The sequence below is a fragment of the Simochromis diagramma genome, unplaced genomic scaffold (assembly GCF_900408965.1).
Source record: "Simochromis diagramma unplaced genomic scaffold, fSimDia1.1 OVJJ01000656.1, whole genome shotgun sequence".
Taxonomy (NCBI): Eukaryota; Metazoa; Chordata; class Actinopteri; order Cichliformes; family Cichlidae; genus Simochromis; species Simochromis diagramma.
The window spans coordinates 2,230,408-2,258,266 of record NW_024387038.1 but is presented as its reverse complement, the minus strand read 5'-3'; the positions used below and the strand labels follow the sequence as shown (position 1 = coordinate 2,258,266).

The following is a 27,859-nucleotide window of genomic DNA, read 5'->3' as shown; positions in this document are numbered from 1 at the left end:
AGGGGTTTTTATTGGGGTGTGTTCCTGTGAAGAACTGCTGACGTGATTCAGTCAAAGCCAGCTTGACAAGTCCTAACCTGAATAAGACTACATTTTAAACCCATAAATTTTTAATGTTTCTTTTTGTTTTGTTTTGTTTTGTTTTGTTTTCCAGACAATTAAATAACCACAATCAAGAAGAACCAGTTTTCACTTGTATTAGCCTTACCACTTCTCAGTAAGGCTATAATAAGTATCCATGCGAAATAGTGCTTCACACTTGATAAACACCTTAGACTTACTCAGTTATGATGACTATGTATTTATGATACAAGTTCCTGGTATACCACAGGTCAATGGCCTCCATGACAAAGATGCACAAAGGTCAGCCGCAGAGAGACCCTTCAGTGTGTGCAGCACAGTGTTGGAGATTTTCTATCACTCGGTTGTGGTGAGTGCAGTGTACTTTGCTGTGGTCTGCTGAGTTGGTGACACGAGCTGATTGAATAAAGTGATCAGGAAGGCTGGCTGTGATTGGCTGCAAACCAGATACTTTTGAAGCAGTAGTGAAGAGGAAGAGGAGGCGACTGGACATGTTTATATCTACGTGGCAAAAATATTCTGCCTCACTATTATTATTATTATTATTATTATTATTATTATTATTATTATTATTACATTTAATCATTAGAGTTGGCGCTCTTCTAAGGTTTGTTTGTGTTTAGAAGCTCGATATCTGGATAATATCTTACATTTCTCTCTCTATACTTAAATCTATATTTTTGATAGTACAATAAAAACATTAGTTTCGAGTTATCAAGCCAAAATATGGAGATATTAACTAGAAATTTTGACATTTGGATGGGAAAAAAGGAGGTCGGAACTAAAGTGTGTGGTTCTTGTTTCCCCTGCAGACACGCAGCCCGTCCTCAGTTGCTAAGTAACCTCTGCAGGGGGCGGCTGCTGGATGCTGACAGTTTAGCCGCAGTGAAGCGAGCCGCTCGGCTTCAGACGCATAACTGAACGGGCTTTGACCAGAAGGAGGATGGACGAGGGCATCGAGCTGTCTCTGACCATCGCTCAGATCATCCAGCGGCTCAGAGGAAGCCATTTACACTCTCAGATAGAGAGGCAAGCCAAAGTGAGTGAGCTAGCATGTGGCTAACGACACGGTGCTTCTGCTTCTAGCTCACCTTTAGCTAAAACCACAGCATCCAGGCCACATCATGTCTAAGAATGTGAAGCATTGATTTCCCCATGTCCCCATTGTTTTCAGGAGTGTTTACACCAGCCTGACGTAAAACTGGAGTCTCTAAAAGAGGACGTCCGCAGTTTTCTCAAAACATCAGGTAGCAAGCTGCAAGAAATCTCTTCTCACAAAGTCATAATTAAGCTGTTGTCTCTTGTCTGTTTAGTGATAATAATATTATAACATGTAATAATAAATTCCAATGTTTTCCAGGCTGGGAAAGAAAGCTGCAGAATGCAGTGTACAGAGAGCTGCACATGTAAGTGACATTTGGTGTAAAGCTGTGCATGCATGACAAGCACTGCACACACACACACACACACACGCACACACACACACAGTGGGGTTGAATTTACTCAAGCACGACAGTCATTGTGTTTGGGCTTTCTCAGCCTCAAAATGATTCAAAGCTAGTTTTGTGCCATGCTTGCGTTTGGTATCACTCTATAAAAACTCATCATGGCTTCAAGCATCCATCCATGTCTAATATTCGCACTTAATTTGAATTTTTTTTTTATCGAATTTGAGCTTTTTCCCAAGATGAATTTTACCAGGATGATAGTAAAATGGTCACCTACTCAACCAGTGAGCTAAACTGATGCCCATAATACCTTTTAAAATAGATATTTTGAAATGTGTTTAATTTGCTTGAGCATAAAACTGTTAAAAAAACAAATCAAATAGGCAAAACAGAGAAAAATGCATTAAAGTAAACAGTTTTTTCTTGTATATAATAAAAAAACCCAACCCAGAACTATTTTATCGGGGTTTTTTTCTAAATTGGGGATTTCAAACAAACAAACAAACAAAATGCCTCCAGAAAACAGCAGATGTGTAAGTGTAAATATCAGATAGAGCGTCCTCCATGCGGGCCAGTCGTGCTTATGTATGTAGTCACCTGTCAAAGGCTCGTTGTGAGCCAGGAAAAATCTCTGCATTCATAAATTAAATAATGTTAGGCTGTCAAAATAAACATTTACATGTACTAATGGCTTCTGCGAGGATCTCTGTGCATTTCAGTTTAGATGGAAACTGAATGCTTACACATTAGGGATGGAAAATTTGTAAACCTCTTCTCATGATTAGCTTATTAGATATAGTGGAAATTTTAATTTGTTTTGTCTCCTAGCAAACTAAAGATGCACGGCTCGATCTGCTGAGTCACTGCTGTGTATTGCTGGCTAATATCAGCCTACTGATGGTTGCTGGTAGACTTCAAAGGGCTTATTGCTTTTTCTATGGAAGATTCATTTTCCTTGACAGAAAAGTAGGAATAAACAAAAATAAAGTTTCCCCAGATTCTATAGTTAAACTTTGGTATCTGCATATGACAGCAAATATGTGACATATGAAAGTCTGTCTTCATCATCATCATTATCAGGCACACAGAGGATGCTGTAAAGACACATGAATGTAGTCAGGAGTCAGGACACAATCACTCTGTATATCTATAGAGTGAAAAGCCATCAAATACAAATTATTTTATTCATCATGATTACTAAATTTGATTTATTGATGTCTTTGGGTAAAATTTCTTGTGATATCTGTGTATATGGCTGCTTGACAAACACCCCACAATGCAGTAGGGCATGTTTCTTTATTCTTGATTATATGATTGATTACGTGTACCTCCAGTGAAGGAGATGCTAGCATTGGGAAACTGCTTCAGAAGAGCTGGGCAACCTAGACCAGAAATTCTGTCTTTGTATCTTTTGGCTTGATGGCGCCAAAAACTATCTCCCTGTTTAAAAATGTAGTACACCGAATATCCCAATATCTTGTAAAGGTGTTGCTAACTTCTAATGGAAAGTACAGTGGTGGTTAGAAGTTAACATCCACTAATCATGGGAATTAATCTCATGGAAATTTTGGGTTTCAATGACTTCTTTGAACTGTTCTTTTCCAGGTTGGTATGATTGTACAGCATACATCTTAGAACACTTTAAAACAAAAAGTGGGTGTACAAGTTTGATCTAATCTACTATGGAAGCCCGTTTCTGGCACACAAAAAAAAGTATCCATAACTCAAAATTTCGAGTTATCTTTATCAAAATTTTGATTTAATTTTCTCAAAATTTTGAGTTAATAAGTCGAAATTTTGAGTTTGCGCTGCCAATCAGTAATCTACGTGAATAACGTAATTTCTTTGTTACCTGGAAGCTGAAGCCCTCAGCTACAAATGCTGCAGCTAAGCCACCAGTATTACAGCCGGATGATCTGATATCGTCGTGTTGGTGTTGTTCCTGGAACAACTTAGTAAATGTTGTTCCAGGATCAACATTGCAAGTGACCAATCACATTGTTGTGACGTTATTCTTCGTGCCATTCGTGCATTTATGAAATTCCAATGTTGCAAGGACAATATCAATTCTGCTTAGCGTTTATTAAAGGGTCAGGGTCAGGGTCCGTTGATCGGCGGACAGAGGCGGTTTCTCGCAGCTTAAGTACAGTTTTTTGTTTTACGGCGGTTTTTCCCGAAGTCGCAAAAGTATGACGTCACAACATTCTGATTGGTCACTTGCAATGTTGATCCTGGAACAACATTTACTATGTTGATCTGGGAACAACACCAACACGACGATATCAGATCGTGCATTAGAGCCAGTCATGTATGCACAAATTGCTGATTATTTTCAGTGTGGCTTCACAAATGATGAGACCTTGTGTTATTAACTACATCACATGGCGTCACTATCAGCAAACGTACTCTTGAAAGTGCCAATATGTTTGATCTGGTTTTGAGTGCGCATTCCTCTACGCTAGATCCTTCCAGGTAACAAGAAAATGACGTAGATTACTGATTGGCAGCGCTAACTCCAAATTTTGAGTTACTTGTTTTGTTTTTTAATTTTGAGTTAATAAATCGAAATTTCGAGTTAATATTTCAAAATTTTGAGTTATGAATAGTTTTTTTTGTTTTTTTTTTACTGGTAGAAACAGGCTTCCATAAATCCACACAGGGTCAAAGTATACCTGCAGACTCAAATATATACAAATATATACATACACTCACTTAATCTTTTAAAAAGTGCTCCTAAAGGTTCTACAGTGTCTTTTAACTTGACAAACCCAAGGTCTATTAACGAATGATCACTGGTTGATCATTGTAGTCAACCAGTGATTGTGATCAACTACAACTGGTCACTTCTCTTTGTAGCACAAAAAGGATTTATTTGACACCATTCGATGGATTGAACAATACGCAGAACACTGGGAAAGTCCAAGGAGCTCAGTGAAGATTTGAGGAGGAGAATTGTAGATTTAGACAAGTTGGGAAAGTCTCTTAGAGCTCACCTTCAAGTTCAACTGAAATTAGCAGCTACATGTGTGGACAGGCCACATACTTTCTGGAGAAAAGTTTTTGCAATCACAGAGTGGATGGAATAATGAGAAAGTAGGACTACCTCCAAATTCTCCAACTTCACCTGAAATCAACAACGTGGTTGAAACCTGGACACAACTGGGTCTTCCAACAGGGCAAGATCCTAAGAACACATGGTTTTGGAGCGGACAAAGCAAGCTAATGTTAAATAGCTGGAATGGCCTTCCCAAAAATCTGACCTCAACACTGCTGAAAATCTGTGGACTACGCTTAAAAGCCAAGAAACCAAGAAATTTAAATGAAATCTACCAGTTGTGCCAAGAAGAGCGATCAAATATCAGCCAGAATTATACCTGAAGCTTGTTGATGACTACAAAACGCATCTGGTCAAGGTGCAAATTGATGGCAACCTTCTTTTGTGAAGAGTAGCAAATGTTTTCGAGAATAGTCGGGTAAAGTCTTTGAAGTCTTTGGCAAGTCTTTGAAACACATTAGGGGGATAGAGATGATCTATATAAGACTTAATGTAAACAGAGAGCTGATTATAGAAGGAGACAAGGTTGGATCAAATTAAGGTGAGGCTGACAGTCACAAAGGAAGGATGTCAGGCAGATGAAGACAAAACACCATCGGGGAGTCAGAGGGAAGACAAACTCAAGAAGTCAAGGCAGAGAAAGACGCACAAAGACAAACAATTACAAAAACACAACAGGAAGCAGTTACACGAAAGATGAGAGAAGTCATGAAGAAAAAAGAGAATCCAAGAGACAGTGGGGAAATGATCAAAATCGAAACAAGTAGGACACTCAATAAAGTCCAGCACCATGACAAAGGTTTGTGCAGAAAGTCGCTGCTTTTTTCTTTTTTTTTTAAAAGAAAGTTTCCAAATAAGTTGGAAATAATGAAGACGTGCGAGTGAGTGGAGCCAGGTTTACTTGCAGAAGCAGAGGGAGAACGGGGTCAGGAGCGTGCAGTGACTCAGAGCGCGCACAACAACACGGGCTTCATGGAAGAGACTGGTTACGTAACCCAACATCAGACTGCGTTAATGTTATAGATTCATCTCATTCTACACCTTGTTTACACATAAATACAACACGCACAATATAATAACACATTATAATAAAGCTGGTACACTACTATCTATTTAAAGGTGATTAATGCAGGTTTTTTTTAATTTGGTAGAAATGTTGCTCTCTCCTGCACAAGTTTGACTCCTCTGCCTTTCCCTCTTAGTGTTATTGCTTTACCTTTAAAAAAATGTTTGGTTTTTAAACACTGAAATTGTAGCTACAAAGCCATTGTTCCCTGAACGTTAAAGACTAACAATCCCTCCACTGTTATCCACATTTATGCACTCTTTTTTATCTGAAATCTCCGTTTGGCTGGAGGCCTTGTGTCTTCCGTAAAAAGCTCGGAAACGTGTGCTGCACTCACTTATCTCGAAGAGCACCGGACTGTCTCTCCTTAGGCTCAGTCTGAAACAAGGACTTAATACGTTGCTTTGAGAGGGTGACATATAACAGTGACTAATGGCTCCTTCTTCTGGCGCTATGTGCTCTTATAGGTGTTTAGATTGGGGTGAACGTTGTTTAACGCTCTGAGACCTTGAATCATTCGGTATGCCCTGAGCAGGCTTAGCTGGGGGGGGGGGCGTGACAGTTGTGCATTTGGAGATGTCTTCTGACTCATCTGGTGTCCATTTGTGGGCTCTAATGGAGACTGACTGCCTGCTTTTTGTAAAGGGGAAAAAACAGTAAGATTTCCCTTTTGTTTGACAGTTTCCTCCTTTCAGCTGTGTTTCTTTTCAAAATAAGATGCTCTTTGTGCCACGACCGGCTTCATTTTCCCCAAAGCTGTAAGTGTTTTGTGAAAAAACACAGTGGTGTTATTTGTGTGTCAGTCGGCAACGTTGTCTTACTTGCATTTGCTTATTCCAGCCAGCTGCCCCCGAGGCATCCCCCGGCTCCCCCGGAGCATCTCAAAGAGCCGCTGGTCTACATGCGCAAGGCGCAGGTCGGCCCGTCTGCTTTTATTTCCTCACTTTCTCTCCCTGACTCCTATCATTTTTGTCTGCCAAATTCACTTTTAAATCACTAAGGTGTGCGCATGTGTGTGTCTCTTACACAGGCCAGCTGGGAGAAGCGTGTCCTCAAAAGCCTGAACAGCATGAGCACAGAGCTTGGAGTGCCTCTGGCTCACATGGTAACTAAAACATTGACAATCACAGCCAAGTTTATAGATTTTAGTTTGTAGGGTTTTTTGTTTTTATTTTGCAACATCTTTTCTAGAGATGTTGCAAATAGAACAAATTGAAAACCCTGCATCATTTTAACCCTGAGCCGCCTGAGCTATGAGCTGCGGCTAAACCCGAGCAGCTTTTTTAACTGACGATATCCAGACTGTGTTGTTTGGAGTCTGTTTATCAGTTTTACTGCTTGCTTCTGCACAGGCACGATTGTATTTATGACTTATTATTTCGAACGCAATACTGATGTGACATTTTTAAGACGGGATGTGCGGCATTTGTTTGTTGAAATCTTGTCTTTCCGCCTGCTCCACAGAGGCCCGCGGCGGAGCAGAAGGAGCTCACCAACAAATGGAACGAGATGGGCACAGATGAACCAGGTCTCAAGACACTACCCAGGAGATTTGGCCTCGAGCAATCTGCCTTTTATGATAGATTAGTGTTGATGCGTTCAGGCGCTGCTGTATTTATCGCCAGCTTAGCATATCTCAAAACCAGATCTGCCACTTCCGTGTTTGCTTCCTAAGCCGCGCTAATGCAGCCAAGGCTTTCTAAGGCACTCGGGCTCTGTAACATCTGCATAGCGCACAGTGTAGCTTTTTGCAGCGCACACGCTGGAATTGTGCTGCCAAGCCTCCCCATAGACGACCGAGCCTGTGCTATGAATTCATTTTTGTTGTTTAAAAAGAGTTTTTATTGTTGTCAGAAGATACGTACCACTTTGACTTCAGGCCACCGCGTTTACAAAGAACACCCTAATCTCGTGTCCTAACAGTGCTATCAGTGCTCAGTGGTGTATAATAACATTTAGGATGTGCCGTCCTTCGGCTGTAAACATTTTGGATCGTGAATCTAGAAGCTGTCCAGACTCCTGGTAGGGAGATAACCAGCAGCACCCCTTCCTCTCGTCCAAAGCCTTAATGTGGCCTTGTTCTGAGGATGACACGGGACTGGAACTTACTGCCGTGCTATGAAGACGGTGGACAGAAGTTCCACTTAGAGCTGGCCTTTAATTTGCATAGATGTGTGTTTAAGTTGAAGTTGATAAATTAAGTTCGCGAAGAAATGGCTTTTTTGACTGCTGTTACATAACGCATTGTAAAGATTGTTTACGTGTTTATATCGCTGCAGATTTGAGTCGCTTCAGGCCTGTCTATGCTCCGAAAGACTTTCTGGAAGTAAGCACATTCCTCGCCTTGTTTTTTTACTGCTATTATCAGGATTGAACTCCATTATGTTACATAAATGCTGTCTAAACAGGTCCTAATCGGTTTGCGGAACCCCAACCACGATAGCAGCGAGGACATCAGCGTCAGGAGTCACTGGGGACTCATCCAGGTTCCTCTCAATGTCAGGGACATCCCACACCTGGTAGGGATCTGTGTTCCTCCCCACTTCACTTCACATGTTTGTGGGTCATAGGGATTTGGAAAAACTTGTCCTTCTGAGTGGGATCAGACACCAGCAGCTTATTCAAAGGATAGCTAACATCACTCCAATTCCTAAGTCTCTGGCTGCCAGTTTAAAGGCTTATTAGCTGTTTCTCAACCTGAATATCCCCGATATTCTACAGCAGTATCGCCCAGAGAGGCCTCATAGCTCAGTGGTAGTGGTGCCCAGAGCAAACTCTGAACAAGGGGAAATAGCTTTTTGTCATTATGCAGCAGTGAAACTCCCTGACTGCTGTTCAAGCTATTAAATCCTGACTAATAGCTGTGTTGTTTATCACTTATTTTCATAACTCGTCACTCATGCCTTATAAGCAAAATATGAAGAAGTCATGGGTGTCTTAATAATGTCTCTTAATATATTTCTTTTTCTTTAACGTTTTGTGTTTATTAATAAAAACGTCTTGCATTGTGTTGAGGTAGAAGTGTATTCTTTGAACTGAAAGAAGAATAGATTGTACATTTATTCATGCGTTTTGTGTCTGTTGTGTTAAACTCTCAGAGAGAGGCCTACTCAGAGCTGAACCTGACCAGTGGACAGATGGGGATTGATGATCACGCACTCATCCATCCAGGTATTACTCCTTTCTTGGAAGGAGAAGGATGAGAAGACTGATAACAGATACTTAGCTTGGTAGTTATCATGCCCTAAAAGACATGTTCAAACTGTAACGATAACATGCTGGTGGTTGTAGAGTTTTGTAAGTTTATGGCATACATATGTGAGAGTGCCATCAATGTTTTCATCTAACCCTCAGGAAAAGAAGCTCCCTGTTACAGCGCTGTGTCAGCCGTTTGGCAGAATCAGAGGCTCATTAGTTTTAAAAACTTTCAGAGGACTTTTTGTCCTATAAAATACATCATTTGTAGGCAAGCTTAGATCATAATAATTTTAATTATCACTCAGCAGCATTTTAATACCAGACCTAAACACATTTCTGGTTGTGATTAAGAAAGAATACTCTAGAATAAATGTGTTTACCTAATGAACAGAGGGCTTTAATGGTGTATATACCACAGGGACTTCATATCAGTCCTTGTTCCTTTCTTGTGCCACAAGGGCCGTCTGGGATTTCTCAAACAACATCTCGGTGAAGGCCACATATCGACATTGTTACACTTTGGTGTTCAGGCTTGAAATAGAATCCAGCATGTCTGTTTGTAAATCGAGCAGATAGCACCACTGATGGCTCTGTTCTTTCTTTCTCGTTCCTGTACAGACTTGTTTGAAAACGAGTATGTGCAAATCGGAAAAAAAGGTCAGTGTTTGGTTCTTGTTTTTATTCCTTTTTTTTTTTTTTTTTGTGGAAATGCTTTGTTGAGCTCTATTTTCTTCATGAGATTTTGTTCATTGTACACTAAATTACCATAAGTATTTACTCACCCATCCAAAATGACTGTATTCAGGTGTTCTAATGAACACTTCCATGACCACATGTGTATAAAATCAAGCACCTAGGCGCACTATACACCTCACCTAGGTTGAGGTGTATAGTGCGCTGAGGTCGCCCACTTTTGCAGAATCAATAGTGACGGGCCAACCAACAAACTTCATGCGGCCTTTGATTAGGTCAAGAACTGTGCGTAGAGAGCTTCGTGGAATGGGTTTCTATGGCTCAGCAGCTGCATCCAAGCCTGACGTCACTAAGTGCAATGCAAAGAGTCAGATGAAGTGGTGTAACGTCAATGTGGTGTGACTGAACCTTATTTGTCTGGCAATCGGATGGACGATTGGTGGAGGGGTCATTTTAGACAAGTTCACGCTCCCAACTTTGTGTGAACAGTTCAGGGATGGTCCCTTCCTGTTCCAACATGACTGCACACCAGTGCACAAAGCAAGGTCCATAAAGACATGGATAAGTGAGTTTGGTGTGGAACAACTTGACCGGCCTGCACAAAGTCCTGACCTCAACCCAATAGAACACCTTTTTGGATGAATTAGAGTGGAGGCGTGTCTGACCTCCAAATGTGCTTCTGGAAGAATGGTGAAAAATTTCCATAAACACTCCTAAACCTTCGAAAGGTTTTCCCAGAAGAGTTGAAGCTGCAATGGGTGGACCGGCATCATATTAAACCACATCGACTAAGAATGGGATGACCCTCAAAGTTCATTTATGCGGGTGAAGGCAGACAAGCGAATACTTTTGGCAATGTAGTGTAAATCCACATCCTATTGGTCAAGAATGTACCAGTTTGTTTGTCTTTTGGGAAGGGAAGGAAGGAAATACATGTCCTTTCAATGAATATAACATGAAATTTCTCTTAAGAAAACAACAAAAAACAAGGATATTTGCTTTGAATGCCATTTTTGCCCATACATTCCTCTATGCTAAGTACAAATATGTAGCAGCTTAAGTGTCCTAACAGAGGCAACCAGGAATGTCATTACCTCGTCATTTTGTAAGACTTCTAAAGGATAACTCCAAATAAGACACAGAAACTTGATGAGCAGACAGTCTTGTTTCTAATTTTTGTATTTAAGAGCCTTTTTATGGAAATCTTTTCAAAACTAATATAATTATATCAACTGTGACCCATTTATGGAAGCCCCAAAATAGGCACAAGTGTTACAAGCAGAAAGTGTGATGCAGAAAGAGTACTGAGAAGTAGTGCTGTGAGATATTGTATGTTTTGGTACTGATCCAATACCAAGAGAAAATACAGGGCTAGTACTGCCACTACTAATATTGATACTTTTAGCCTACAACCTGCGTCTGTCTCTAAAGGAAACCATGTATCCCTCCTATCTCAGTAGTACTGATCCAGTACCAATGCCAGCGTTGTATCAACAATATCGATAATTGGATCGATGCGCCCACCTCTAACGGGAAGTATTTGTGTGAGTCAGTGAATGACTGCCGCCTCTGAGTGGAAGCACGAGCATTCAGATTGGTAACACTTTAACTGTTAGCTCGTTGCTCTGTAACAACACCACCTGTATCACGGCCAAATCAGATATCAGCCAACAAGAGTCTTACAAACACAGGCAGTAGTTTATTTACACAACCACGACCCTCGATCTACTGTTCGCCTCTGTGCCTAAGCTGCGCCTCGTGGTCCAGACGAAGCAGTAAGTGCACTCGAATACGAAATGTAGGAAACGAGGAGCGTGTTCGTTTATGTTATGACTGGCCAGCACCTTAAGTCAAGAGCTGTGTGTTTTTGGCTCCTGTCACAACAGAGATTTAGGGCAGAATGGGGAAGTTGAAGAGTTTGTTTCCAGCATGCGCCTGAGTGATTTCTTGGAAAGCTACGCAGAAATGATGGGAATGTCTTTGTTAATATTTTTGATGTTTATACATTTTTTTGAGGAGAAAAACATCCTCCACACTCAGTCTTTTCGTTTTTGTGCTACTTGTCGAGGATTCTTGCAGAATTCTCAATAAATGTTGAATATTTTGAATATCTTGTATACAGTCGTGAGCCACCCTTCATTTATTTGTTTTTGCTAGGACAATAGGAACGTCCTATGTCAGGTCTTTGCTTTATTCAAGATTTCTTCAAGCTCTTTAAGGACATGACTTTCAGATACTTTTCATCTGCTTTAGTTGTTTTGTTTTTTTTAGGCCTGCCACTCTTTTCTCCTCCAGTTGTTCATATACATACATGTGTTCTTCCTCCAGTCTACTGTTTTACCTTTATATAGCCAATTAAAAAAGAAAGTAGACCCTCTTTTAATTCTAAGGTTTTAGGTATGAGGACTAAAACGTATCTTCTGGTCCTAAGGAGGACTTGAATGAATTTAAATACAGCACAACAGCACATATTACACTGTGTCATTATTTAACAGTAACTAAGTCATTTCCAAACAATCTGAAGTCCATCATTCAGCAGTGAGAAAGCTTATTCACAAGTGGAAAACATTCATGACAGCAGCAGAGCTTCCCAGGAGTGCACGCCCCAAGGCTGCAAATAACTGGAGAAATCCTCTTCTCTATAAAAAGAACATATCAGCACGGCTTAGGTTTGTAAAGGTGCATCTAAACAAACTTATGGAACAATGTGCTTTGGACAGACGAGACCAACTTGCAGATATTTAGACAGCATATCGGCACAAACACCTCATAACATCTGTCAGCACGGTGGTGGAGTTGTGATGGTTTGGGCTTGGCCACAAATAACATTTGTGTATTTACATTGAACGTTAAGACGTACTCTTACAGCAATTACAAATACAGACACAAATCCAACTCCTGTGTAGAAGAAGAATACATCATTTGAAATTCTCGCTTCTGGAATATGACTAATTTTTTTATGTAATCCATTATTATTTCTTGAATTCATCTGTCATTTAGTCTGTCAAATGTCAGAAATTTGTCACAGTTAACCAGACAAAAACACTGACTTCTTAATAATCAAATGTTTTATCATCAGGGTTCAGAAGCAGATTTTTGTGATATTTTTTTTCACTTCATGAATTACTGAGAGAAGTTTAACATTTTGGGAACTTTTTTTTAAACCCTCTTTCTGAATGTTACGTGGGGAATAGCCAGGTGAAGGAAGCCTGGTCCTAAGGTGAATAACGGCTGTGCTATGCACCCATTCTCTGTTTTGTCTTCATGTCTCTTGTGTAGTGGTTATGGAGGAGGATAGCGCAGCAGCACAGCAGTACAGCAGGCAGGGCTGCCCCAACGGGCTCCGGGCAGACCTGTGGGCCCTCATCCTTAACGCCACGAACCAGCCACAGGTGTAGTACACTGTGCACACACACATGGCCGAGTTGCACTCTGGTGGCCACCGTCAGCCGGCTGTGTTTGCTGTAGAGCAGCCGTGCACACACAGCTGCAGTGATTCCCAGAGGGCATGTTTACTACAAGGGGAAATTTTCAGCTGCGTCCATATTCACGCTTAACGGTTTGGAGCTGAGGGGCCATTGGACCTCAGGTGTATTCGTTTCCCTGGAGAACGGCACCAGGATTAAACACTTTGCATCCTTGCATTTATACCGTGCACTAAAAACCAACACATGATGTATAACACCAACTGAACTGCAATTTCTACACTAGACAATCCGTGCATTCGCTGGTGTGCTGCTTATCGGCTCGCTGCGACTGTTTGTAGAAACGTTAACATAATCAGATGCTGGGGGGTGTAGCACAGTTAGCACAAACAGCGTGGCTCCCTGTGTGTGTGGCAGAGGTCTGTGTAAACGCTGCAATCCAGAGTCTCATGTTGGTGGCAAGTTGCAAAAACAATGCTTGTGATTAAGAGATTGATTCGTTAGAGAGAGCTATGTGGGCAAACCGGCTGAGGTCTGGAGAGCGTTAGCACGGCTTTGGATACCACAAGGGCAAACACATTAAACAGTCACAGTTGGTTAGTTACAGACAGGATAAATGTGGCTGGTGCAAAATTGTCTGCATTGTGTATATTATGAATTAGAATTATCTTTCAGTAGATCTAATATGAAGACTGTAATCTCTTCAGTCAAATGACTTGGGTGTTGCTTTGATAAATGTTAAATAGTCTCAATCTAATTTCGAAAACAAGTTTGTGACGCGGTGTAATTAAACTAAATAATGCAAAGTGCAAATCATTTAAATCTTATATGTAACTGAAGAAGAGTACGCATTAGCATTGTAAACAGTTGTTAACAAGATCTGCGATGGTGTGGCGGCGCATTTAGCGCAAATGGCACACATGCACAACTGTGGAGGTGTCATTGATGCTGAAATATAGACATTTACAGGCCATTTTATTAGGCACACCTGTTCAACTTGTGTAAATCTCGAATCTCTTTAATTTCTGCCAATCACACAGCAACGGCTCAATGCATTTAGGCAGCAGATGTGGTCGAGATGAACTGATGTCAGACCAAGCATCAGAATGAGGGAGAAGGCTGATTTAAGTCATTTTAAATGTTGCATGGTTGTTGGTGCCTGATGATGAGCTGGTCTGATTATTTCAGAAACTGATGATTTTCTAGGAGTTTCCCCACACAAACATCGCTAGGATGTGGAAGAATTTGTCTGAAAAAGAGAAAATATCAAGTGAGTGGCAGTTCTCTGCCTTTGGATGTCAGCGGAGAATGGACAGACTGCTTTGAGCTGACAGGAAGACAAAAGCAACTCTACAGTCACCAGATCTCAGTTTAATAGAGCACCTTAGGGATGTGCTGGTGAGCTGCGTGGTGCTGTCATGTTACTTTGGACTTAAATCTCTGGGCAATGTTTCCAGCACCTTGTTCTTCCCCTGAAGGGAGGAAGTGTGCAATCAGTTTGTTTGTTTTGTCTGTTTGTTAGCGGTCTAGCATTCAAAGTTTTCAAGGTATAATTTTCAAATTTTGTGTGAGCGTAGATGCCAATAACAGCTCGACCCTAAAGGTCAGAGTAAAAACGTTGTATTACCCACAGTGTTTTTTGGATCATCGTCACAACAATATATTGGGCCTTGGCGGACATGAGTACCTAGGTGGGCTAAACATTTGACCAAGGTCAAAGTTGATCTTGAGCGCTAACACTACTCAACACTACTGAGTAATATATCATATGATGGGGCACAGAGAGAGCTTATTTTTTCAATATGACGCTCTACAAGGTGACGCCACAGCAGGCTGACATCACCATAAAACATCATAAAACATCAAAGTTTAGTATTTATTTACAACAAAACAAACCGGTATACACAACACACTTTGATTCAGCAGCGTAAATACAGACTCTATAAACAGCAGGACTTTGTAGTAAGAGCCAGGCTGCATCCCTGCTTCTGAATAGGGATCCTCAGCTTCCTGAGTGCTGGTCATAAACATGCACTCTTTTTGTGATCCTATTGTATCACACAGTTTGCCATTTTACACCTGATTTAACACAGTGGGATATTTCTTATTTTTTTTATCTTTTATTTTTAAAGTTTTGTAGAGTGGTGTCCAATTCAGATCTATTTCACTATCCACGAATCTAACCTGTAAAGTGAACTGCTGTGACCCATGTTTCCACTCCATACCAGCAGGAGATATAAATTTGAAGTATTTTAGCAGAAGTTGTCGGAGCTATCTTTTGCTGACGCTGTCCATATTACCACAGTGCTTTCAGTGTCCTCGCTCAGCTGTCAGAATCACAGAAACGTCTGTTTTTGCTCTCACTTCACTGCCGATCATTGTGTAGATGCTCTTTCTTTGGTTCATTTATGATAACCTGTCTCAAACCGGAGGCGCGCTTGATTTTAACCATGCGGTCGGAAACACGTCACCTCTGCGTGAAGCCTCGTTCAAACCTGCTGTAGTCACAGACAGAGAAGGTGCATAAATTTGACTTAGAGGGATCTGTTAAAGAGAGTGAGGTATATTTTAAATAATAAATGGGGGGGGAATATTCCTGTTACGTTTGCGATGCGATTTATGGATTCTGGATGTGAAACCGCCTGAAAGTTGACATTAAACCTGTTGGCTCTCTGCTGTTTCAGGATGTGATGCATTATGAACAGTTAAAGGCAGGAGTCATACAGCATAACCTGCTGGTGGACAACCTTATCTATAAGGTAAGTTACATTGTCACTGTGCTCATCAATAATCTGTAACGTTACGTCATTCTGAGATCATTGTAATTTCAAAACGTCCTCTCCGACAGGATGTGAAGCTCACCGCCAGTAATGACGACTACTACTTTGTGTTTGAAGATTTCCTCTATCAGGTAGGCTCTCTTCTCAGTTTACTTACCACACCAGGAGTTGTGTTTCAAAAAATGTTGTGACCTGAGCTCAAATATTAATGAAGTGCTTGCTTGGAACTTGTTACTGTTTAGCATTTCAGCATAGTTAAAACTTTGTATCTGTTGACATGTTTCTAACTTCTATCAACAGAGTTAAAGGCTTGAAACCTGCCCGTGGCCTCCCTTATCAATTTGTTACACTTATTTTGTTGTACAGTTCAGTTGTTTACACTGTTGCAGATTAAACAAAGTCACTGTTGTGTCTTCCATATTCCTGTGAGATAAGAGCTTCTACGTCACCCAGAAACCGATTGCCCCAAACATTAAAACTCGTTTTAGCTAATTGTCACTTAATAGCAACGCTCATCTTTATCTGCCTTACTTGTTCAGCCCAGATGCGGATACGACCTTGTATTAATAGCTTCACTGGCACTCACTGCTCGGTTTCCCTTTAGTGCTCAGCTGATAAACACTTGCATGTACTGGGCAACCGGTTTATTCAGCGACTGTTTGCCCATCATGCTCCCTAATGCTAAACCGACGAACACATAGGTACATGAACAAAGCTACAGTATTCCTGTCAATGTTGACTAATGTTAAACTCACTAGGCACTGAAATAATCCACGTATTGTTGCTCTTGAGCAGCTACGTAAGCAGAAGTTTAGAGTTTTCCAGAAATGTTATGCCATATTATAAAAAAGCCACACAATGAAACACTGTCAGTCTTGGATTAGTCTGCCCAGAGACTGGAACTGAACATTATTGAAGCAGTGTGGCATCATCTCGACAGAGAACAGAACGAAACGCAGAAACTTCCAAAGAAGAGCTTTGAATGTCCTTCAAGATGTCTGGAGTACTATTCCTGTAGACTACTTTGTCACAGTCTGGCAGTGGCAGACTGTATGAATTGACGAAAAGGCTCACAGACTCCAAGGAACAGGGAACAAAACTTGAATGTTAAGAAAAAGCGAGCCGTTTAATGAGGCAGGTAACAAAGGTACAAACAAAGGGCAAACTGAAGCAAAACTAACATTAACCTAAACTGGGTGAACTAAAAATAATCATGAAAAAACCCTCAACATGAAACTTGGCCTGGATGCAACAATACCTGAAACATGGAACCATGACGTGAACAACAGACAACCTGACGCCAAACAAAGGAGGACTTAAGTACACAGAGAGATAACAAAGGGATGGGGAACAGGTGGGAACACAGATGGGACAAATCAAACCTAATGAGACAAGGGGAAGCAAAACTAGATGCACTGCACATAGGACAGGGACCTTCACAATAAAACAGGAAACAGCATGGAACTCGGACATTGCAACACAAACTTGACAACATACAACACGTGGCATGAAACATAAATGGTGAGGGAAACTTAGATACAGGGGTAGAAAACACAAGGAATCTAATAAACAAATGAACTTAGCTAACCTAATGAACTTAAACATAAACATCAAAATAAACTAAAACTTAAAACGCTGGGTCCACAGCCCCAGAAACTTGACATACTTAAACAACAAGAAAGCTCAGAGTTCAGGCTGTGTTGAAGAATAAAGTCATACCAAACTCTGTTTTTCCTTCATATACTGTATTTCCATGTATATTTGGAGGTTCAGTAAATCAGTGCAACTATTTCCCTTTTCCATTGTAAGATATAAAAAAGTGAGTGTTGTCTCGAGACATTTGTACAGAACTTTATATGTCTGGAAAAATCCACATCAGGTCTTTTGGATAAACATATATTCACGTGACATTGTTAAAGTCATTAAATCGACATTTAATACAAAAATGTAACTGTCTTGATTTGAGTTTGGATGTTTTTTTATGCTTCAGTCAAAGACTTTCCACCACAGCACTGTTCTAATCATACAATGTGACTGCATTGATAAGACTGCTTTATTGTCTGTGTGTAGAAATGGTGAGGGTATGAAAGCTGATTATATAGAAGTCTCAAAAACTCACAAAACTCACATCATCTAATGTGATAGACTTGGCATTAGAGGGTTAAAGATGGCTAAAATGCATTTGAATTAGACCTGAGAAGTAGTCCCACAGTGACATCCCATCAAATAATCTCAAAGGTCAAGCAAACCACGATTTGCTGCAGTCCTCATCCGCCTTCAGTCTTAAGTTAACTGTACGAATTTCTGGTTTCATCTTTTCTCTAGAGATTATTTTTCCGCGCTGATGTAATTCAGCTTAAGTGGCTAGAGGAAATGAAATTTGTTCGCAGAAATATACAGAAGTTGGACTGTAATGGAAAGATCTCTCACTCATACGGTCCTTTTGTGAAACAAGCAGCCACTTAAGGCTCGGTAACTGCCTGCTTCAGTACATCCTGAAACCCTGACCCCAGATGTTCTGCTTTAATAGATTTCTTACCCAAGAGGAATCAGGGCCACTCAAGGCCATCACCAGCACAGAGCAGATAAGAGTATTAACTGCTGTCTGTTTTATCCCCGGTTGTCAGGCGGGGGATACTGTTACATATTAGGAACATATCCTATATACATCCCTCATGAAATTTAAGCATTGCAAACCTTAAATCCACTATCTGATACCATCATTTTTAATCAGGTCATGAAAATGTGTCTGACTCCGTGTGTTTGTCCTCCCAGGTGTTGTTGTGTTTCTCCCGTGACACGGCCGTCCTGGAGCACTTCAAATACAACAGTGCCACACCTCCCAAGTCATACATCCAAGGTGAGATTATTAGCTAAGGACAAATATACACAGTTACGCATCTCTTCATGGCACGAGGCCAGAGGAATGCCCCTTCACACGTATAACATGGGTTCTCATACACCGATGACTTTGCATGTTAGCTGTGTTTATTTCTTTGAACCTGACCTAAGACGAGTGTGGGATGCAGAGGGGTGAGCATGTCTGTATGGTCAGGAGTCTGTATTTTCCAGGTCATTTGAATAAATGCCATTATTGAAAAACAAATCAAAACACTGTTAAATGTATTTTCACTAAAATCCTGGTGATTTTATTTTCAAGAAAGTCAAAATCTCTTTGGTAGCTGCTACAATTTTTTTATTTCCATGATAAGCCTTGCATGTGGTTAAAATGACTAAAAGATTAGAAGCTAATGTCATTGCTTGTCTGTCTCACAGGGAAAGTGGGAGATGAGGAGTCTGCTGTTGTTTATCCTCCCAACGGTGAGCTTTAATATTATTTCACATGTTCTGGTAGTGTTATTTCTCTGTTCAGCAATATTTTATGTAACGGGCCAAATATCTATTGAGGGAGTGATTAACTAGAAGAATAAAAAAGTAATAACTGAAGACGGGAATTCAACATATACCTGTAGTAAAGATAACAGCAAGAATTACAAGTGAAAATATGATATAATGTTACAAAATGTACATGTAATAATATGCTAAACAACCCAGCCATGCCTAAATGTATTTTATTACACTTCTTCCTTTAAGTCACTACCTCACTGCAGACTCTGCTCATCTACATGTTAAATTAGAGAAAAGTAAGATGGCTTTGCTAATGAGATTAACTTTCCTATAGCTACCACTCTGCAACTGGTTGCAGAATACACAGTTTCACCTAGCAACCAGTGGTTGTCATGGGTCATGACCGGTCTCTAGGCCTGCATTCAGCCAATGAAATTGTTTTCACTGCCAGCAGCCACTCACAAATAGCTATTGAATACACACATTTTTCCCTAGTGTCCAGTAGTTGCCACATGGTTGCCAACTGGTCTCTTGGCCTCCCTGTGATTGAGACCTAAGCCGATTATGTTAAGCACTGCAACATGGATCTGCTATTTCCAGCGTATTCCTCCATGATATTTTGTACAAACTGAGTACAGTGGTCCTTCGTTTATCGTGGGAATTATGTTCCAAAAATAACCCGCGATAGGTGAAATCCGTGAAGTAGCCAACTTTATTTTTACAATTATTATAGATGTTTTAAGGCTGTAAAACCCCTCACTACACACTTTATACACTTTTCCTCAAACAGGCATGAACATGTTCACATTTTTCTCTCTTGTTTAAACACTCAAAGTTCAAACCTTCTTAGAAAAATATGTCTTACAAAGAATGAAACCAAACACACCCGCGGTTGCCTTTGATGGTGCAAAATGTTTCGTCGACATGTGTTGTGTTTGTTGGGGAGAAAACTTACAAACACACAGTGCAGCACTTCAGAGTCACACTGCTAGAGATCGAAGATTTATTTAAATTTGACAAGCTGAACGCATTCTGTACTGGACAGGAGACACGGCACGAGATTGATTCACAATGGTCTATAGCCAATCAGGACGCAGAACACAATGCGCTGTACTACAAAAAAAAAGCATGCAAAATTGCACCAAAACAAATCCGCGAAACAGCGAGACCGCGAATGGTGAACCGCGTTATAGAGAGAGACCACTGTAGTGTGTTTAGGAATTTACCAGTGATGTGTTCATCAGTTTTTGTGTTTTTTTTTTTACTGTTTGTGTTATTAGGAACTGAAGTGAAATACAAAGTACTTTTGGATGTTTAAACTTCCTTATGTACTTTGTCAGTGTTCTACATTCTGGCAATGGTGTGTACTCTTATTTAGTATGGCAGCTAGGCTCACATTGCCCTGATCTCTAACCTATAAATCCATGAAAATAAAGACGATTGGCGCCATTTGTTTATCAAACCATCTCTATATAGTTTAATATTATCATCACCGAATGCTTTTCTTCACGTTAGATTGAAAATCTTATATCATCACAGCCGGTATGGGGGCAGAAGCACAGCATTTACACAATTATTCACACATTCAGACAAAAAAAGTTTACCTGGAGTCTAAAGTCAATATGGCTTGTCACGCTGAAAACCTAACTGATGTTTATGTGTAAGAAATTTACTGACTTGCATATCTTTTTTGAACAGGTGTGATTCCTTTTCATGGCTTTTCAATGTATGGTGAGTATGTTTGTGATTATGAGCGGCACTCTTGCTGCTTTTTCCAGAAGTGAGACAGTATAAGCAGGATGTGACAGGGAGTGTGTATTTGAATTTCTCCCACAGTTGCGCCTTTGTGTTTCTTGTACAATGAGCCTTCCAAACTGTACAACGTATTCAGGGAAATGTACATCCGATACTTCTTCAGACTGCACTCCATTTCCTCCCACCCCTCGGTAAGATTTTGTGTTTGCTAAAAGTCAACATCCAAACTCTTCTTCTGTCTTCATGCGTGTACTTGATGTGGTTTCTCGTGTGCTCCTGCAGGGTATACTGTCTTTGTGCCTGCAGTTCGAGCGGCTGCTTCAGACCCACCTGCCGCAGCTCTTCTACCACCTGCGACAGATTGGGGTGCAGCCGTGAGTAGCACACTCCACACTGTGGTCCAGTGTATCTCACCAGGAACATGCGGCTAGCAGTGCTATTGAATAATTAGCTTAGAATAACTTCCTGTCCAATCAATCCCCGCTGTATCCAGTCCAAAACCAGTTTAAAAGTGTGCTTGGGATCATTGTCCCATTGGTTAAGTTTTAATGATCTAGTGGTTGCCTGTCCTCTTCTTTTATTATGCCATCCACTTTTTGCAATATACCAGTACCGCTAGCAGCAGAACAGCCCCAAAGCATTGTGTTACCACCACCATGCTTGACAGTTGCTGCAGTCTTCTCACCTTTACTCTTTCAAACATACTTCTTGTCAAACATACATCTTGTTGTGGCTAATTGTTTGTGTAGCTCAGAGGGTAGAGCAGATCATCTGCTAGTTGGAATGTCGGTGGTTTGATCCCTGGCTGCTAGTGTCTGCATGCCAAATATCCTTGGGCAATATCCACAAATCATCCATCGGAGTGTGAATGTTAGATGCACTTATGTAGAAAAAGCTTTGAAAAAAGTGCTTGTGTGAATGGGTGAATAAGGCAAGTTTTTTAAAGTGCTTTGAGAAAGAGTAGAAAAGCGCTATATAAGAAGCAGTCCGTTTACTAAATAGCTCAATCTTTGTCTTGTCTGAGCATAACATTTTCCTCCAGAAGGCAACTGACTTGTCCAGCTGCAAATTTCAATCAAGTTTGAAGCTTCTTTTTTATGGCGTTATTTTTGTGCCACTATTCTGAGCGCACGTAAAAAAAAATTGAGCGCACGTAAAAACATAATTTTCAGGGGCAAGTGTTGCATTTTGAGGAGAAATTTATTTTGAGCAAAGAAAAGCTACATTTGAGTGAACAAAATTCATTGCTGCTTGCAAAAAATGTATTTCAGTGTTTGCTATTATCCACACACACACACACACACACACAACAGCAGCCCCTCTCGCTCAGTTTTTGCATTTGCGCGTGCTCGCAATGTGTTGCTTATGCTCTCAGCATTTCTGCCCGTGCGCGTTCAACTCTTTCTGTACACCGTTATATTTGTGCCACAAAACCAGCCAATCACAGACTTGGATGTAAAAAAATCAGATTGCCTGTTTTGGTCTCCAATCAGCTTGAAATTACAAAATGCAATATCCCAGAATGCATTTCGTCCAAAAAAACTCAAACGAGGCAGTGGCGGAGGAACACAGAGTTTGAAATATTACTCTGTCTGGGTCACAAAATAAACTTTTAAGATATTTTCATGCGAGAATGGTGCTGTGTAAACTTCAAATATCTGCTCGATTTATCAAGACATCACATATTTGCAGTATTTGCCATACTTTTTTGGTGGGTACCCTCTGAGTCCTTGAGGAGATAAAACTGGCCACACTGTGGACAGGAATGCTGGTGTGCCAGCATTTTCCAGTTCATGGCAGGCTTGACCTTTGGTGCTTCCTGGGTTGTTCCTGAACATCCTGACCAATTTCTTCATCTGAAAATTACACTTTTGGTCTTCTTCCAGACCCACATCAGAAAAACTTGTACTTGAACTCAGAAAAACCTGTTTGAACTGATGATCTTGGAATCTGCAGTTGTTTAGAAATCCAACAGACTTTCGCAAATTGTGTAAATCTACCATTGTCTTTCTTGGATCTCCATAGAGTTATTGCACTTACCCAATGTTCTGAGTTTTGGTCAATCCAATGAGTGCTGTCCAATAAATCCTTTTGATATTGCAAAGAGAAACTACCAGTTGTAGTCAGTCAAGATTACTAATGAGAAGTTAACAGACCTTGTCAAGTTAAGATACTCTTGAACCTTAAGCACCACTTATGAAAAGTTAAGTGAGTGTATGAAGTATATATTTAAGCCAATATCTGTACCATTGACCCTGTGAGAATTAGAGTGCATCCAGTTCTTGTTTTTTAAAGTCGTTAAAGATGTATATTGTACAATCATTCCACCATGGAAAAGGAATAATTCAAAGAAATCCTTAAAATCCCCAAATTAACATGACATTCACGCCCATAATGATTGTATTTAAACTTCCTGCATTCAGTCTAAGTTGCTTTATGCAGCATGACAACTGGCATTAAAAGATGGAGCATCACATTTAATTTTCCCCACTTAGCCTGAAAAGCTCGAGGTATTGTTGTCACCATGCCGACTGGTTGGGTCGGCACTGGGCGATGTGAACATGATAGTATAAGACTGAAACAACATAGGATTTTCAAATGAAGTGGATCTACTAAAAATCTCAGGTAAGTTCAAATGTCTGTGACATTGATCTTGAGATCAAGGTCAGAGGTCAAGTTGAATGGAAATCTTGCATTGTTTAAGGTATGCAGCTAAAATACTAATAATGCGTCTTTTCATTTTATGACCACCCAGCAAAAATGGCATCAAAAAAGGGTTTCATTTACAAACAACCCAGCACTTTAGGATGGAAAAAAGGAGTCTGAGATTTGGCTGTGCTGGCCCACAGAATATCTAATCTGTGCAAATTTAAACACAGGATCTAAAAAGCTCTTTAAGGTTTATTATGACAATGTTGGTTTAGTAGATTTAACAAATGGAGGGTGAATGGGTGGATGGATGATTTTCTCTATACATTCAGATAAGGACAAACAGTTACAATTAAGGACGAAACCAAATCACAGTGCTATCATGCTACTGAAACGTTAACACATGGCTCTGGTGTAACACAACCATACATGTGACTGATGAAATATCTATTTAGACCTCATGGTAATTACATATAAGGTTAAACAGTCTTCTTAATGTAAAGGGTCTTTGTTCTCAGCCTGGTGGTGAGGCGGTAAAAGCCTACCAGGCCAAAGGGGTGGAGTCATAAAGACTCCTGGGTGTTTCCAACAGATTGACAGGATATGATGTATACTGGTGTGGGGAAGTTGGAAAGGGGTTTTAACAGTATATGTAATAACTATTCTGATTAGTCACTCCAGGCACTTGGGTTTCAGTGTTATTTCCATGGCAATATAACATAAAAAAAACTATAATTCTTACCATCACAAAAAGTGACAGTGTTTTTAGTGGTTTTTATTTATTATGATTTTAGTATTTATTATTCCTGGTTCTTACGTAGACATTTTCCTTTGAATTGATTTAGTAAATAAAGTCACTAAGGCTCATATACACCTCATTAACCTCTACAGAGACCTGGTAATTGTCTTCTAGAGCTTGTACTTCCATGAGATTTGTGGCATCTACAGATTGTACTGCCAGGAGGCTGAGTGGTAGCTCTGGCGGCCACCGGTTTTTTGGTTGTTTTTTTTTTTTTTGGTCTAGTATTCTTGTCTGTTCCTGTTTAGGCCATCAACATTCGATGTTTGCCTATTCGTATGGTATAAAGACTTATAGTTATCAGCTACTCCCATCTAGTGTTGAATTACTGGAATTACAGTCTTAGTACTGATTCAGGGATCCTTTAAAAACCACTTACGATTAGTATGGTACAAGATGCTGGTATTTTACCCTGAGTTGCTTGCTAATATGACACATTTGCACAACTGTAGCCATAAAATCAATTTACAAACAGATGTTTTTGCCTCTAGGTTGCGTCTAGCCTTTAAGTGGATGGTACGGGCCTTTTCTGGCTACCTTTCCACCGATCAGCTGCTTCTTCTTTGGGATCGAATCCTTGGATATGATTCACTGGAGGTAGTTGCAGGTAAACAACAGTAACATGCTTGTCTCGTCTTTTTTTTTAAATTGTAATGCCCTCCATGCTTGAGTCTGATTAGTTCTTCCTATCCAACTCCCATCCTTCTATTCCAGTTCTAGCAGCTGCTGTGTTTGCCTTCCGGGCCGAGAACCTGATGGAAGTGACGTCGCTGGCTTCAGCCGAGGTACATGTGTCTGTTATATTTGACTTGTACTTGTGTGTGTGCATTTGAAACTTTTGACTTCAGTCCCTCTCCCTGTCCTCCTCACATACTCCTGGAAGGCTGTAAATAGCCTCTGATGATCATTCAGTACCAGTAACCCAGTCATCTGAATGCAGATGTCTGTAAAAACCCCGACACTTAAGAACCCTCACCCTCTTACCCCGCCCTGTGCACAGCACACCAACTTCTTCATCCAAATCCCAGCAGCACTTAAAAGGAGATTTTGTCATTAATTTCAATTATTGCTGGAGGTCTTGTAACAAAAGATCAGCTGCAGAATCATCATCACAGCTTCGAATTAGTCAAATAAACAGCTAAAAGATGAAGAAGTGCAGCCTGCGGTGACTCCTGCACTGTCGCTCGTGTTACACTGAATGCAGGTCTTTAGCATGTTTGTACTGTACGCTCCGTCCGCTCCCGAAACCAGGAGCAGACCATACAGTGACTCCCCTCCCTCCATCCACCCTCCCTCCAAGGGGTGAGGCTGGGGTTAAACTATAATATGATGCATGAAACCGGCACTATTTGCTTGCTCATTTACCACCTGCCCCAGTAGAGACAAGATATCATAACACACTGCTCCTTATATTATATATTTAGAACCTTGGGGCCTGCATTGAAATGGTAAACCTTCTCTCTAAACATGATATGCTCCCTAAATTTAATCTCTCACTGACTCTCAAAAGGACAGGGTGGGGAACAGTGTACTCTTAAGCAAGGATTGTCGGTTCCCAAGGATCCTGCGTCATCATTATTATGCGTGTCGGACCTGTGTGGTTGCATTTTCTTGTCTGTTGAGAAGTGGGGCGGGGGAGAGGGTGTGCTTCACACAGGTGAGATGGGGAATGAGGTCAGAATTCTCATTTGTGTTTTCTTTGACAAACTCACTGCAGGCTGTCCTCGCTGACCTTTCAACTCTGAAGGTCATGCCGCTCATCCAGGTCTTTCTGTTTGCCACGGCCATGTGAGGAACGCTGACACGGCAGCACGGGCCGTGTTACGCGCATACCATCGCCGGGAGGGATAAAGTGCCACTTAGCTACTACGCCACACCCGCACCGACATGATTAACGGTCCGATAAACAGACGGTTCAATTCCGCACCGCATCTCGCACCGCATCCCAAGGAGAAAGTCGAAGCCACCTTTAGCACATATGCACCGTAAACTGTAAATATCGTGTTATGAGATGCTGTACAGTATATAAGCATAGACTACAAGCTAGTAAAAGGCTAAGCTGGCCTCCTTAAGCCATATGCTCTGCAGGGAAGGCGACACGCACACACTCGCAGGCAGCAGCGGTTGGATCAGCTCATTAGTAGACGTGTTGCACGAAGCAGCGATTGTATTGCGAGAGAGAATAACAGTAACGTCTCCAAGCTTGGCTAATGAAACGTTAATTAGCGCATGCAATTTATTCCGCTCTGTGGCTCCTGCTTGTTACGACGCTATTAAATAATGCCGATGCAGATGAACGAGGAGACCGGGACGCCCCCAGTCTGCACCAGCATGTTGAAAGAAAGCCACAAACTGAATTACTCTGTTGCTCATATATACAGTAATTAGAAGCTGCTGCGTACGTACATGGTTTATTGTATAAGGAAGGAAATGCAAATCACTGCACCCTTAAGAGACGTTTAGCGCCTTCAGTGCCAGTATTTAATTTACACCATTGTCTGTGCTTTATTATTGTATTTAAATTTTAAATAATGTATTTAATTCCTGAATGTATTCAATTATTTATGCAGTTTTTTTTTAATTCAGTCAAATCCATTTTTGTCTGTACTTGGGTCAAAGTATTCTCTGCCAGTCAGTGTCAAGATCGTGTTTTTGGTGTTTTTTCTGCACCAGTTTTCAAATAAAATCTAATTTTGGTGAGTTTCTTCCTCTGTGATCCTGTAAAGTCGTGAATTATGTCGACCTCTGTGGGGTTCCTGCTTCTTTGGGACCAGTTATTTGGACATGCCGTACTGTAATCTGGACTCTCACCATAAGTCATTTGCAGAGAGGGCAGAATGGGAAAGTGACCAGGAAGCAGCACCGAGGGACCCGGTTGCTCTCCCTCCTCCTACATGCGGCATCTGCTCCATTTCTCCTTGGTCGCTGGCTACTCTCCTCTCCTCTCCCTCCCTCCGCAGGCTCGTATCGAATTATGCTGTTCTTCTCTTTCGTCTCCTGCTCTCCTGGCCTCCGCTGCATCTGCCACCTGTTTACTAGGACTCCCACGGCTCACTCTTTTATCAGCCGTTACACCTCCTTTGGCCTCCCGCAAGCTCACTCTTGACGAGCATCACCTGCTGCTGAAGCTCGCTCACGCAGCAGTTCCTCCTGGTGGCTGAAGTGTTTCATTGCAGGGCGGCGTGCCTTGTGTCCGTCAACACCGAGGCTGGCCGCCGCTGAAAGATTTCTTGTTGAGAGCCGTATCAAGTACAGTGGGCTTAATAAGTGTTTGGACAGCAGCATGAATTGGCTCTGTGCTCTTGTTACTGCTGATATGAAATGACTCAACATTTATGGGGTTAGAGTTTTAGGCCATAGCCGCTAAAACAGCCTGCCTTACATTCAAGCTCCCGGATATCCTACATTCAAGCTAGACCGCTTGGATTACAATTCCATACAATAAAAATCTTATTTATAAGCCCGATGGAAGGTAAAATGCATGTCACAGTTTTCTGACAACAAAAAGAGGAATGAGCGTAAAATCAACCAGCAATGAAAGAGTATGATATGCAGAAGCATG

At 41.0% G+C, this 27,859-nt stretch overlaps 2 protein-coding genes across 2 annotated transcripts in view; both read left to right on the top strand.

Moving 5' to 3' along the window:
• The first annotated feature begins 281 nt into the window (after nt 1-281).
• tbc1d19 (TBC1 domain family, member 19) lies at nt 282-26,997 on the top strand. Its single transcript, XM_040043591.1, has 22 exons — nt 282-430; nt 894-1,120; nt 1,256-1,328; nt 1,442-1,487; nt 6,491-6,566; nt 6,681-6,755; nt 7,115-7,178; nt 7,930-7,976; nt 8,059-8,169; nt 8,749-8,821; nt 9,467-9,505; nt 12,821-12,933; nt 15,651-15,725; nt 15,815-15,877; nt 18,522-18,606; nt 19,023-19,067; nt 20,793-20,825; nt 20,931-21,040; nt 21,132-21,223; nt 24,789-24,904; nt 25,012-25,082; nt 26,015-26,997. The coding sequence occupies exons 2-22, from the start codon at nt 1,025-1,027 to the stop codon at nt 26,087-26,089; spliced, it is 1,578 nt and encodes a 525-aa protein (XP_039899525.1). The 5' UTR covers nt 282-430; nt 894-1,024; the 3' UTR covers nt 26,090-26,997.
• The window catches only part of stim2b (stromal interaction molecule 2b), a 60,251-nt gene continuing 57,403 nt past the window's right edge, over nt 25,012-27,859 (top strand). Inside the window, exon 1 of the mRNA XM_040043590.1 lies at nt 25,012-25,082. The gene's annotated coding sequence lies outside the window, so the exon portion shown is untranslated. The remainder of the gene's footprint in view (nt 25,083-27,859) is intronic.